The sequence below is a fragment of the Antedon bifida genome, chromosome 5 (assembly GCF_963402885.1).
Source record: "Antedon bifida chromosome 5, ecAntBifi1.1, whole genome shotgun sequence".
NCBI classification, from domain to species: domain Eukaryota; kingdom Metazoa; phylum Echinodermata; class Crinoidea; order Comatulida; family Antedonidae; genus Antedon; species Antedon bifida.
In genome coordinates, this window is record NC_136230.1 from 28,028,348 (window position 1) to 28,042,007 (window position 13,660).

Below are 13,660 nucleotides of genomic sequence, written 5' to 3' on the forward strand. Positions count from 1 at the left end.
CTTCCTAACTCCTTTTCTTATAATATTTAATCTAAATGAAAGTTTTTTGTATTAGTTTTTAGTGACAACTAAACAGTAGGACATATCAAGGATAAAAGGAAATGTTGCTAAAACAAGTGTCACCTTTTCCATACCAAATTTGAGCTTGGTATCTAAAACAAAGATTTCATAATAGCATTCAGTATATATTTTTATTCAGTTTTTTCCCTATTCACTTCCTAATTTTCTTATAATATTTAATCTAAATGAAAGTTTTTTTATTAGTTTTTAGTGACAACTAAACAGTAGGACATATCAAGGATAAAAGGAAATGTTGCTAAAACAAATTGTAAATATTGAAGTCATTCCAAGTTCATTGTTTTGGAACAAACCTCTTTTGTTACCCAGTAAATTTCTTACAATTTTCACCAACTTTTTTTTATAGACTTTTATTTCAGTTTCTTATGAGATAAAATAATCAGAACTTAAGATTTTATTCCAAAATGTTATGACTGTCAATGCTATTTATATAATATTAAGCTAATCGAATACTTCTAAGTTGTGAGTACTGTAGTTTAAAAATTTAAAAATGTAGTTAAAATATAGGTAGTGTATCTTATTCAAAAACATAATTGCATTACAGTTTATCCAAAACCTGTTTGTATGTATTGAAACGTAATATAGTAATTCAGGTATTGAATGTGGAATTTTGTTGACTACCATTATAATTTTATTTATCAACAACTTAATAATTGGTTAATTCCCTCCATTCCATTTTTTTTTGGTTAGATATGTAGTTGAACCATTTCCCAATCACTTGTTGATACATAGGTATATGTTGTGCCACTTGAACACTTTATTTTAACATTATGTTCAGCCTTTTAATGTATTGTTCTATTTATAGCTGGCTGTTTAATTTGGGCCTTTAGTAGGTGATGAAATGCTTTTGAAAACAAACTGTAGTGTGCATGCTGAAATAACATTGTCTGTAGCATAAATAGAACTTATGCAAGGCAATATATTTATATCTTTATTTTCAAGCAAACTTCATTTTGCTTTCCTTTGTTATGATGGGTGCTTTGCTAGTCTTCTATAATTAACATTGAAATATATTAAATGTTTCTCAAGAAAGCTACTTAAGTGGAATTGAACAAAACCTGCTTACATTACAAGAAAATTATAAATAGCCATAATTGGAATCACTTATTATTGAATCTAGTAGAACGTAATAGTAGTACTGCTCTACAGTATGGTGTCTCATTTAAAATAAAAATTAAACAGCAGTATTTGAATCATTTTTAAAACTACTTTAATGATATCAAGTAGAACTTGCTTACATATTCCAATAAACTAAAGATAGTGGAATCACTTACATACTTGAGTGGAATTAAGTAAAACTTAGTTGTCAAGTATTTTGAGATAAAAGTTCAACAAAAGTATATTCAAATGTTAACTTAAGTGGAATCGCATGTATAACTTCAACACCAGCAAGTGGAATTACAAAGTACAGAATAGATGTTAATACCTAAAGACTTAAGGGTAATTAACTAATTTTAGTTGAGTAGTCATATTTAAGCTGTGTCATCAAAGTTATCTTTGACTTCGTAGTTCAACATGAAATAAATGTGTCTAAAAGAAATAAATCCAATCTGAAATTGTAAGACCATAAATTGAATGATCTTTGAGTTTAAATTTACTGTCATCACAAAATCACTGGCATACATCCAATATAGAAAGGAAAATAAAGTACCTTGAAAAATGATGGAAACTTTAAAGATGTTAATCCAAGATACAGTAGTATGATTATTATTATTATTATTATTATTACTTGTATAGCGCACATTTATACAACATTTAATTATAATCAGCGGCGCTTCACATCAATTAGTATCGTAACATTGTTTGAAATATAGTGCTTTTAAATGTTTTTTAAACTGATTATAGTCGTCTAAGTGTTTAATGTGACTTGGTAAACTGTTCCAAATTTTGGGTCCTGCTACTGCGAACGAACGGTCAGCAAATGATAGCAAAAATATCCGCCCAAGGGTAGTTTTCTGATGTAGTTTAAAAACTTCCCAAGTATTTCCAGTCATTTTGATATTCTATGAATACAGGATAGGTACAGTCACGTCAATCCATAATCCCAGAGGTAGTTTGAATTTTTTTTTTTTTTTGCTATTACAATGGTTTCAAAGTTTATCATAGTAAATGTTACAGTTAATCTTAACTACACTTTACCCCAATGGGCTATAAGAAGTTCACAAAGTTATCATCAACATAAATACTTTTGTCCCATAAATAAAACAATGAGGAAAATAAATAAATCACAAGCAAACAAGTACAATCCTCACACATTCTTTGCTCCCAACCCATATTTTTCTATAACCACATTGTACACATAGTTAAATAATTCAACTTCCAATGCAAACATACTGCCCTTATAAATTCTACCACAACCTAAGTCATTTCTTTCTCATCACTTCTGTTTGAACCACAATGGAGATGTCTTTCTCAAGGCTGTCAATTTGGGGGTAGTTTAGGCCCCTAGCAGAGGACTATGACCTTAATACATGTACAGTGTGTTTATACCAGTTACTAGTATTATACCCCCCACTTGTCCTGATGAAATAAACAAGTAAATGATTACTTTGCTAACTACACCACAACTGCTTGGTATTGACAGCTTAAGTGTGTTTTACCTAGTTCCGATCTTGTTCCTCTTTAGTCATATTTAATCAGCTTCTTCTGCAACTGACTTGTGACATACATTTTTAATGTTCTAATACTACTAATATTTAACAAAAAACATCAAATTAAAGCACCTTAAAACTGTTTTCTTCTTATTTATCTAAGTATTATGCATTACTTTTCTTCTCATTTCTGTTTCTCACTTTTTAAAATTTTTTCAATATATTCTTTCTTCTTTTCATTTCTATCTGTTTCCCACTTTCTGTCATATTAAAAAAAAACCATTTTCTTCTTATTTCTATCTTTCTCACTTTCTTTCACACTTTTTAAAAACTTTTCCTTCTCATTTCGTTCTTTTTCTCACTTTTTTCAAAATGTTCTTTCCTTTTCTTCTCATTTCTATTTGTTTCTCACTTTCATTTAAAACATTATTTTTCTTTTCTTTCTTTCCATTCTTGAATCTTTACTTCTTTTTGCTGTACTTTCTTTTCACTTGGACTCTGTTTCCCAAACTTTCTTTACTTCATTTTTCGTACATTCTCTACCATACCTCCTTCTCCCCCTTTTTATATCCTCATTCTGTCATTTCAGAGGTCAATTGAAATTGATTGACGACAAGTCTGTTTTGACAAAATAATTTGATTTAAGTCCAAACAAGAAGAGGATTAACAGCCTTTAATTACACTGAATGGCGACACCAAGGTGTGTATATTACTGTGGTTTGGTTTACGGGGATGGACTAGACCAAAAGAAAACGCTTCTTTGGCGTAGGTTTGTAATTATAAGCACTATCTATGCAGAGTAATTGCCACTTACAGTTTTTACTACTTTTATGATGACTACTTAGAGAGAGGGTCAACATATTCAGCATAAACACCAGTTTTACTGAAATGCTCAATGTCATTTCACAAACAATGACTTGAAATAGTTTTCTGTTGAGGAAGGAGGGGGTAGGGGAATGGGTAAGTTTACGTTTTGTGGGGTGGCAGATTCATGCAACATCAAAGCTTATATCCTTCAATTAATGGCAATACACTTTATCAGTCAGGTATAGTGGCTACCTTATACATTCAGTTCTGAAATAATTCACTGTAGAGGCATGGCTGTGTTTGTGATCTGTTTTAGGCCTACTATAAGCAACTTAGATATCTCCAACAATCGTATTCATTTTGGTACTGAACAGAATAATCATTCTACATAGATAGCAGTTACAGCTCATTATAATATCAGCTAAACCTAAATTCACATAAAAAAGATTACTTTTGAATTTTGGTTGGCAGAAAACAGTTTAAGACCTTGGGATTATAGAGGGACAGCTTTATAATAGATGAACTGATAGCCAAATGGTGATATATATCATCTCAGTATATATCTATAAGTGAATTTGACATACAAATTTAAGATGACCTCGGCTGATCATGGTTTCCTTCTGTGTGTAGATTCTGAAACTTTATAAAACAAATTTATATTAAAGTAGAGTAGGTAAAGATAATTGATAAACTGGAATGTAGTGTACTGCACTGATGCATTGCAAGAAATGCCAAAATGCTTTGTAGACATCTACTATATTTGGTTCTCGGATATGAGCCTGCCTTTCAACAGACTACGCTTAAACATTGGGTAGTACAATATTTAAAAAATAGTACAATGACGTACGTGTGAACTAGTGAAATGTTCGTCTTCAATGAATTAATCGAGTTATTGCATGCGAATACATGACGATACGCAACGGTGACTAGACTCACTGTCTGTGTTTTGTTGTGGTGTACGTAATTGCAAGAAGCTCTAATGTCAAACATTATACAATTATAATGAATATGATGATTAATTAGCACAAGAAAGCACATTGTTTATAATCAAGACAAGTAGTACGCAAGTATTACTCACTTATTTCATCACGCTATTCACTTTCTTGGCCTTGCGTTTAATACTTTTATGTAACTCATAAGAGGCAGCCATTTAGGGCCATCCCTGGGTAATATTTCAATATACAGTATTTTTAGACCCCTCTGTGTTGCCCTGGGTAATATTTCAATATACAGTATTTTTAGACCCCTCTGTGTTGTGGTGTTAGACTCAATGTTTCAGACAATCCATCATTTGGATTGCGTGAAAAAATCTAGGTAAATTGTATGGTTTCATCACTTTTTTCCAATTTTTCAGTAAAAACAACTATTCTAACTTTACTTTTCTACCACTTTCTGAACTGTTTCTCTCGAAGTTCATGGATAACAGGTCGAGATTGGGCGCTAACATTTTGTTGCGGAAAGAACATCTAGGTTACTGTAACGGTTTCATTATTCAAGTCTGCCATTCAATTAACAGGAGAATTGTATGTTTATACTACTGAAACGAATTATTAGCAAAAGTTATGATGTAGAAGCGAAACATATGACACAGGCATTTATCTTATTGTCAGTCACTGTTTACAAAGACTAAGAACTAGAACAAGAACTTTAACAAACTTTAATCTTGTGAAATAATAAATATTTTATTGTTTTAAGTGGAGTATTGGAACAATTATTGTCGTCTGTACTGTAACCTTGGGTTCTTTGAGGCAACTTTGTTGTATTTTACATTTGATTAGACACTCAACAATCCTCTGGAGGCCTATTCTGAATACGTTTGTATTGTTTTTATAAAATAATATCATCAGTTGAAACCAATGCCACTTCCGAAGGCGATGAAGCAGAACAAACGTTTTATTCTCAATACTGGTTTGACAAAACTTTAACCTACTTGTTTAAACCCAGAGGTTTTTCTTTAATAAGTTTTAGCATCCCATTTTTGCAACTTGATTGGTTAAATAAACAAGTTGGAAATGTGGTTGATTGGTCTTGTTTGTTAGCAAATGTTTAGCATAATCATGAATATTCATCTATCCTAGTAATATTGTATGACATAAAGTTTAAACTGAATATCTCTGGGTTTTAATACTTTACAGTACATTTTACAAGCTTTTAGCATGATCATTTTTCCAAATTTGTGAATTATATTCTTACAGTATTCATCAAAGATAGAAGTTTTTTTATTTATTTAAGATATTACCATTCCCACAACATGTTTTTTATCTTTTTTTTTTATTATGCATTCATCCATTTTTAAGAAACATTTCAGTCTCTACTATTTTTTTTTCTTACCGTTGCCTTTGAATAAAATAAAAGTTTAAAAACCAAACAACCATGATTGTTCCTTTATACTTCTTTGTATTCATATGATATGATTCTAATTATTAAGAAGTTTGATTTGAGCTAGAAGATAATGCATAAAGAAGAAAATTTTTACTTTTTGACATTTTACAGCATATTTTACATGAGTTAACAAATGTATACAGTATAAGATATTCAATTTGAAATCAGGCATTAAATTAAATTATATATGATTATATTAATTTAAATATGTTTGATCGAATTATGTAAAGGAAATTAATAGTTACATTTAATTTGTTAGTACAAATGTTTGTTAAGGTTTCTGAGATTTAATATCATTTATTCATAGCATTATATTCCTGTTGTACATTGATGAATTTAGCTTTTGTGTTTAGTTCTTTTCATATTAAGGGTGCGGGTGTGTGGTGCTAGGTGGGGTTTTAGTCTATTTTTTAACCTTGTAATATTTAGCACAAGTATGCCAATCATTGGTAAAGGTTATAAAAATTAACTTGTTGTTTGTTATTTTTTCTGTTAATGAAAATGGCATGCTAAGGAGTCCCTTAGGAATCATTGGGAGGAAGCCAAAGGATTGGGAACTCTCAGACACCAACAACACCTGGTGTGGCGAGGGTAATAAGGGTGGATGCATCCTACTCCACATCCAATGAGGACAGACACTCATGACTAAGTTATGCCAACCGTACATTCCCTACTCAGAGCATCCTGATTAAAAACTACTGCAGACTATTTGGTAGGCCTAGATTTGGAAGTCAGCCATAACACAAGATCTAATTTGTATCTATCTTTAAAGATGAAGGACGAACGACAACTTTTTTTTCCCAATTATGCCAATCAAATTAAGTTTTTTTATAGAGGGCAGCAGAACTATTTTACACAATTACACATTAAACTTGAAAGTAGCATTTTTTTGTTCTACTCTCCCAGAATTGTTAAAAGTACTTTGCCTGGCCCTGTCCCTAATTCTTGAGTTGTCTCATAAATTCTGTTTCTTGCTTAGCATACCTGGATAAACCAATATAAACCTTTCCCCCTCTAAGAAAGAGAACATAACTTAAAAAGCAATGACAACTTTAAACACCTTGCCAAGATAGGAGAATCATAGTTTTTTGCCTTCAAATGAACAAATGATAGCATTTGGGTAGGTAATACCATTCCACATCACGCATGTTGGGAATTAGTCAAATTTTATTTTTAGCGATGAACCTATGACTATTTACTTAATGTGACATTTAGAAAGAAGCCAAAAACATCTTGTTTATGACAAATCCGATATTGATTGAAATAAGTGGTGTCGTCAAATTACTTGTACAAGTGTAAACTGTCGTATTCTCATCGATCACAAACTTCTATATGCTTCTGTATTAATTGAGGCAATGTTTGTTATAGCGTAGGAGTTCATCAGTAGCTTTTGTACTTTCAGGTGAACACCGCTGTACTTTCTTTAATTGTCGGTACGGTATTTCAACTTTTATAAGGAAGGTTTAAAACTAACTAACTAATTATTTTTTTAATACATTTTGATATAAAAATAATTGTTTGATTTGACAAGAATAATCTTTTTACATAGTGCTTAATTTTCGCAAATACTGCGGAAGTGAAATGAGAAGAGAATTAAGAAATAATGACAAAGACTCTACTGTTGATGATTAAACTTTAAAGCGACAAAATAGTAATCGCTTGAATTTGACGGTTAAGGAAATAAAAATCTAGATAAATGTACACTCTGGGTGAACTGGCTTCCACATTTGAAGTTTTTTCTAAAAGATTTGTTTGTGTTGATGATTGCAGTCTTGGAAAGTATTGTTGCCACTGGTGTTTCTTGTCACTACAGATGTGGTGATCTGCACTCAATGTTGACCTTACCCCCGATATGAACTTTCCCAACCTTTCCAATTGGAAGTAGAGTGGACTTAAACAATACAACAGTAATAATGTTACGGAAATTCATCCATCAACACTCAATTGAATAATATTGCATCAGTATAATTACCTACTCATCATGTAAACTGATACATCTATTTTTGTTAATGTTTGTTCTGCTTACTCCTTGTGTAAATGTCATTCATTTAATTGGTTAGATTCATGCTGCTGATATGATGTCACTTATTTTTTATATGACAACTGTTTGTATTATCTAGTTATGGATGTTGTAATCTTTTTTTGGTAAATTAATCAAACCGGAAATCTATCAGGTTAAAACTTCTGTGGAGGGAAAAAGCGAGTAAAAGCTTTTAAGAAGGCTTGAAAGATTTACACAAATAAGAAAAGAAAATGAAAAACAAATGCAGACTACTGCTTTAGTAGGGGCGTGTGGTGCTGTGTGTTGGACGTTCGACTACTGATCGTTAGACCGAGGTTCGAATCCAACTCTCGCCGCATTGCTTGTATCCTTAGGCAAGATACTTTACTTACGTTTGCCTCTCTCCACCCAGGTGTATAAATGGGTACCCGGTTAGATCAAGACACAACTTTGCGCTGATTACTAGCTGCATATATGGGAGTATGTTTCCATAGGTGTTTGATCAGGAAATGACTGGGGTAATAATGTTCAGCGCATTGAGAGCTTGCTTATATGCGCTTTATAAGAATGAACTATTATTAACTATTATTTTGTCTATTTCTGTCATGAAATTATGTATTTTTATGTTCAGTTGATAAGCAGAAAACATTTCTAATTTTGTGCAGGTTCTATTATTGTTGTAAAACCTATTTTTAAATTCTGATTTATTCCTTTCTTTAGCCCGAATTGGACGTTTTAAACTCCGTGGAGAACAAGTAGTCAATATGTTGAACAACACACCACCTAGGAAGAAAGGTTCTAAGAACTTCTTCAGATCTGTCCTTGGTCGAGGTATTAAACTATTTACTTCTTTTTAATTTAGTGAATTAAGAAACACAGTAGCAGTATTAGTTATATATTTATAGTATTATAAAGAGTTCATATTGAAAGTTTATACTCAAAAAATGCTAATTCATTGGTGACAGTTATCTTGCTTTGCCTTACACTAGCCTTTGGCAGCAACAGCATCATGTCTGAAAAAACCGTTGCACTTTAAGCTCTTTCTACACTATCAAACTAGTTTGACAATAAAAAAGGTTGATGTGCCTAAATATGGTAGTGATATACCCATATATGGTAGTGATATGACATCATCATGTCCATGGGCACATCATATTATTTTGTCATATAACGTTTGATAGTGTAGACAGAGCTTTAGACTTTGGTGCCCATAAATTTGCTACACAACCTGAGCACACTTTAAAAGTACAGTAAATGTTTCTTGCATCCAGGTAATACATAATTATTGTACTTTTTATGCGCGTAGGTATTCAATGATAATGGTGTAGAGACTTTATGGTAACCAGCTTTAATTTAAAGGACCAACACTATTGTGTTGTATGTGTTTGTTCGTGCACCAGTCACAATGAGTACTCCATAAAATAAAATACATCTCCTTCTGGTAGATTAATTTATTAACTCTTAAAAATAATGGGTTTACTTAACAAAAGTAAAGATTGCAATTATCGTGGGCTGTATTTTATTTCTTGTAGTAAGCACACTTGTGAGGTTTCACCACAAAATGAGTCACAAATAAATATAATAATTATAATATTAATAATAATAATTATAGATAAATAAAATAATCCTATTATTAGACTTTAAACAAAATGTATTTGTGATTTTTAAACTATAGTTTAATTTTGTACCAAGTGGCCCAATTTGCAGTGAGACCTCACTTAATAATCACTTAAAATAAATAAACTTAATAAATATTGTTTTACTTCTTTTTTGTGTAATAGCGGACATGATTAGTGGTAAGTGTAACATAAGTGCCAACAACATTTTGCATGGGCCTTCTTTTTACTTATTGGCATTCTTTTATTATTGTATTTCTACTTTTTAAAATGTTACTTTTATTATACAGTTCCATATACAGGCCAAAACGAGAATTGTGTACAGTTGAAACAGTGTATGTTAGTAGTTACTAGTAGAACAATCATGTCAGAGTAGGGCTAGACTTGGTTAGTTGATGGTTAAACACACCTATGATGTGATGCTTGGCAGATAAAAGCTCTTGCACTTTACATCATTAGTTGTTGACCATATCTAATTATTATTGTTAATAAAAAACTGTAAATGATAAAACCTTATGTGCGTGGGAGTTTAAAAACCTCAATCATTACAAATCAAAGCAACTAGGTTGTCCAGTATGGTAATTACTTTAAAATCACTTCTTTATTAGAAATATTAGTTATTAGCTTTGATGTGCGTTTTTACCAGCGTACAGAGAATGTTTTTATTATTATTATTTTTTCATATTTGTGCAGTTTTTCTTGTTTTTATGTAGTTTATTTTAATCGGACCAATTATTTCATGTAATTTTATTTTTAATATTTTATAGTTTGTTTCTTTATTTATCTCCAATTCATAATGTTCTGTAGTTGTAGTGAAATGGTTTTTTTTGCCCTTGTACTGTATAACCATATAAGGGCCCATAATTTTTGGAAACATGGGTTGGAATGTATGCCTATATAAAAAGGTTTATGCGCAGCCTATTCTTGTATCTGAAATTGAGCCTAAAAACTTTACCAAATACTTTTATCCATCCATCATTCGTTTCGCCATTTATTTATTTTTCTTGGTCATTTTGTCATTGTTATATTCATCATTTACTTGTATTATTAATATTATGCTAACAAAATGCTTGCTTTTTTATATTACTATACTTTTGAACATATGGGTGTATAATAAACTAATTATATTTTTTTATATTATATTACTCATTTTTAGTATAAACTTATGTCAGATGGGGAGAATATTTGTTGAATGATTGACTGTTTTATTGAACGAGGCAGAGCATAGAATTAAACAGTCAAGCTTTCATTCAACTCATGGAAATATACTTTATCGGGTAGAAAACATTATTTGTGTATATTTAATACACTTTTGGTTCCAGGGTTTTAGCCTTTAACAGCCTGTACTCACTCTTATTAGTATTATCTTAGGGTTAAATTAATTTGGTGTTCAGTAAAGGTCACAGAAAATTTGTTTTAGGAAAAGGTGTTTATTAGAGGTAGTGAGAAAAAGTTTTTTTGGTGGTGTTTCATATATACATATATATCAATCTATAATGACTTGGTGTATTTTTTTAATTTTAGGTATCATCTCTTACACAGAATATCTATTTCTGTTGTGTATTCTTACAAGTAAGTAAAAACAATAGGCAGTCATTATTAAGAAAAGGACCACTAATAGACCTAAAGGGAAATAGTCCATAAGCTACACTGACTTCTTTTTATAAGGAGGGAAACTGCAGTATTTTCATTGAACTCTCCAGGCCTACCAACTGCCTAATAAATATCTTCAAATGTTCACTGTCTTTAACTTTAAAAGTATCTTTTCATCTATTGCTTTTGATAATAAAAACTGAATTTATCCATTTCATTTTTTCAGAGCCCAAGGGCGGATTTGAGGTTGCTTTCAAGATGTTTGACCGTGATGGAAATCAGCGAGTTGACAAAAAGGAATTTCTTCTGGTAACAATGAAAGAAATATTTACCACCAATTGACAATATTGTTTGATGGGCTCTGCTCCCTTCCCCAACTTGTTTACTTCTTGATACGCTACTACTGGGAGTAATATCGGCCAAGTGGTTAGTGCATCTTTCAGAAATAGGGTTACTCCGGTGTTCTGGTCCTTTTTCAAACTCAATGGTATCCATAAAGCTCGTCAACATTATCAAACTTTATGTGACAAAAAAATGTGATGTGCCCATATATGGACATGATGAAAACTAGATTGATAGTGTAAACAAAGCTTAAGGCTACCTTGCGTATAATTTTATTCTTTACTTATAATATTTACTTTTCCAGATGGAAGAAATATTCCGTATGAAGAGTGAGCGTTCTGTAGATGATTCTGTGAGTATTTTGTTTGATAGTGTTTTGATACACTATTTTTAGCAGCATAATTTGTTGTGGTCTGATGAATTTGTTGGTTGTTTTTCGACCCTATAGTTATAAAGAGCTGCATGTTGTTGTGTTTCATTTTTTTTATGTTTAATTTAATAACCAGATGTAATCAAAATTGGTTTATTAAACTAAATATTAATAAATGAGGTCTACTCTGAAAACAACAACTTAAATGTCAAATGTAACGACTTTGTCATAAAGTTCTAATTAGACAATACTTCCATATAGCAGAAAGAGCATTCTGTCTGACAAGGTAGGTAGACAATTTAGGCAATTCCACCCTGTCTGCTCACCCCCTCACATGGTTATCCATATCCCAAAAAGTGCTTAGACAGAACATGGTGAACCCAAAATAAGAAATTGTACTAGGAGGCAGTAGATCTTATATATTACAGTAGAGCCCCTCAAATGGGACACAAGAATATAATGTTTTAATCTTTGGCCAACCCCTATTCTGAGAACACCCCATTAAGGGGTTCTACTGTATCTCACTTTAGGGAGGGGAAAATACCCCTCCTATCCCTATAAAACAGATTGTTAATATTATTATAAGATAAGAAGGTTCAAGAAGATGCAGGTAAATGAATAGTAATTTTTGAGTGTTTGCTTGTAAGTTTTTTGTTCAGTAACCTTGTTTTTCCCAAGATGACGTTTGATTTCTTTGCAGTCCTCCTCACAAAAGAGTACAAAGTCCCATGCAGTAAGTTTAAAACAAAGTGTACTACTTTGCAACACTTAATAACTAACATTGAATCATTGCAACAACTCACAGGTCAACACCAGCTTTGAACATTAATGGTTTGAAATAGGGTAGAATGTATTATAATATTTACTCACTGTTAACATTGCACGATTGGAGCTGAAACAATTCATAAAGATACATTTCTAAACCTACTAGGTGTTTGTCTCTTAACATAGCATTCAATAGCATTTACAACATCCCTCTGCGGTGGGCATTATTAGTACTTATACACCTATTCTTTAAGAGTCGACCCATTAACAGTCATTTCCTGAATCTACAAATTACTGAAATCTTGCAAAAAACACCATTATTGTAATTGAAAATTATTGTAAGAAAAGTTATTGCTAATGGTACCCTAAAATCAAATCACACTATTTATTAAATTGCAGCTTAATACCTCTACATCTTTGGTGATACAATATAGAGAGAGTAAAATGCATGTGAGTAGACATTGTGTGATGTCATCAATGTCAAAGTTCAAAGGTCATTCATACTTTTGATATGTCACCTGATAACATTTGCTATATTCCATATTTTAATATTAAATCACTGTAAGTTTTAATAAAATCAAAAATAATTAATAAATCATGAAATAATTTAATATTTTCTTTATTTCTCACCTGTTAACCATTTGCTATATTCCATATATTATTTATAATGAAATCACTATAAATGTTGAAAAAGAAATCATAAAATATTAATTTAAACTTTATTTCTGTTGGCTAATTCTTCATCAGAAATATAATTGTTTTCACCCTGATGACTCGACAATTGAGCACATATTTCTTATCTAGTTAATTCTTTTCAAAATATGCCTGATCCACTGCTACCATAACATTTTTGTGTTTTCTTTTATCAATATTTTGTTTCTTATCCTACACCTAATTTGAATCCTAGTTCTACACTAGCAAATTTTGGCAGAAGTCAAGAAAGGATTTCAAAAGTGTGCTAGTGTAGACCAGTCGACAAACTTTGACAACAAGTTTGCAGAAGTCTAGACTAGTAAACATTAGTTTGCAAACTGTAGCAAACTCTGTTTGTCAAGAAAAAATGTCTAAAGTTTGCTTGTTTAGACAAGTTAACAAACTTTTGAAAACTGCAGAA

At 31.2% G+C, this 13,660-nt stretch overlaps 1 protein-coding gene across 1 annotated transcript in view; it reads left to right on the forward strand.

Moving 5' to 3' along the window:
• Positions 1 to 13,660, forward strand: part of LOC144841879 (phosphorylase b kinase regulatory subunit alpha, liver isoform-like) — a 104,817-nt gene that overhangs the window by 85,911 nt on the left and 5,246 nt on the right. Inside the window, exons 24-29 of the mRNA XM_078698156.1 lie at positions 8,581 to 8,691; positions 9,642 to 9,656; positions 11,001 to 11,048; positions 11,296 to 11,378; positions 11,716 to 11,763; positions 12,482 to 12,514. Of these exons, the coding sequence (XP_078554282.1) occupies positions 8,581 to 8,691; positions 9,642 to 9,656; positions 11,001 to 11,048; positions 11,296 to 11,378; positions 11,716 to 11,763; positions 12,482 to 12,514 (338 nt within the window). The remainder of the gene's footprint in view (positions 1 to 8,580; positions 8,692 to 9,641; positions 9,657 to 11,000; positions 11,049 to 11,295; positions 11,379 to 11,715; positions 11,764 to 12,481; positions 12,515 to 13,660) is intronic.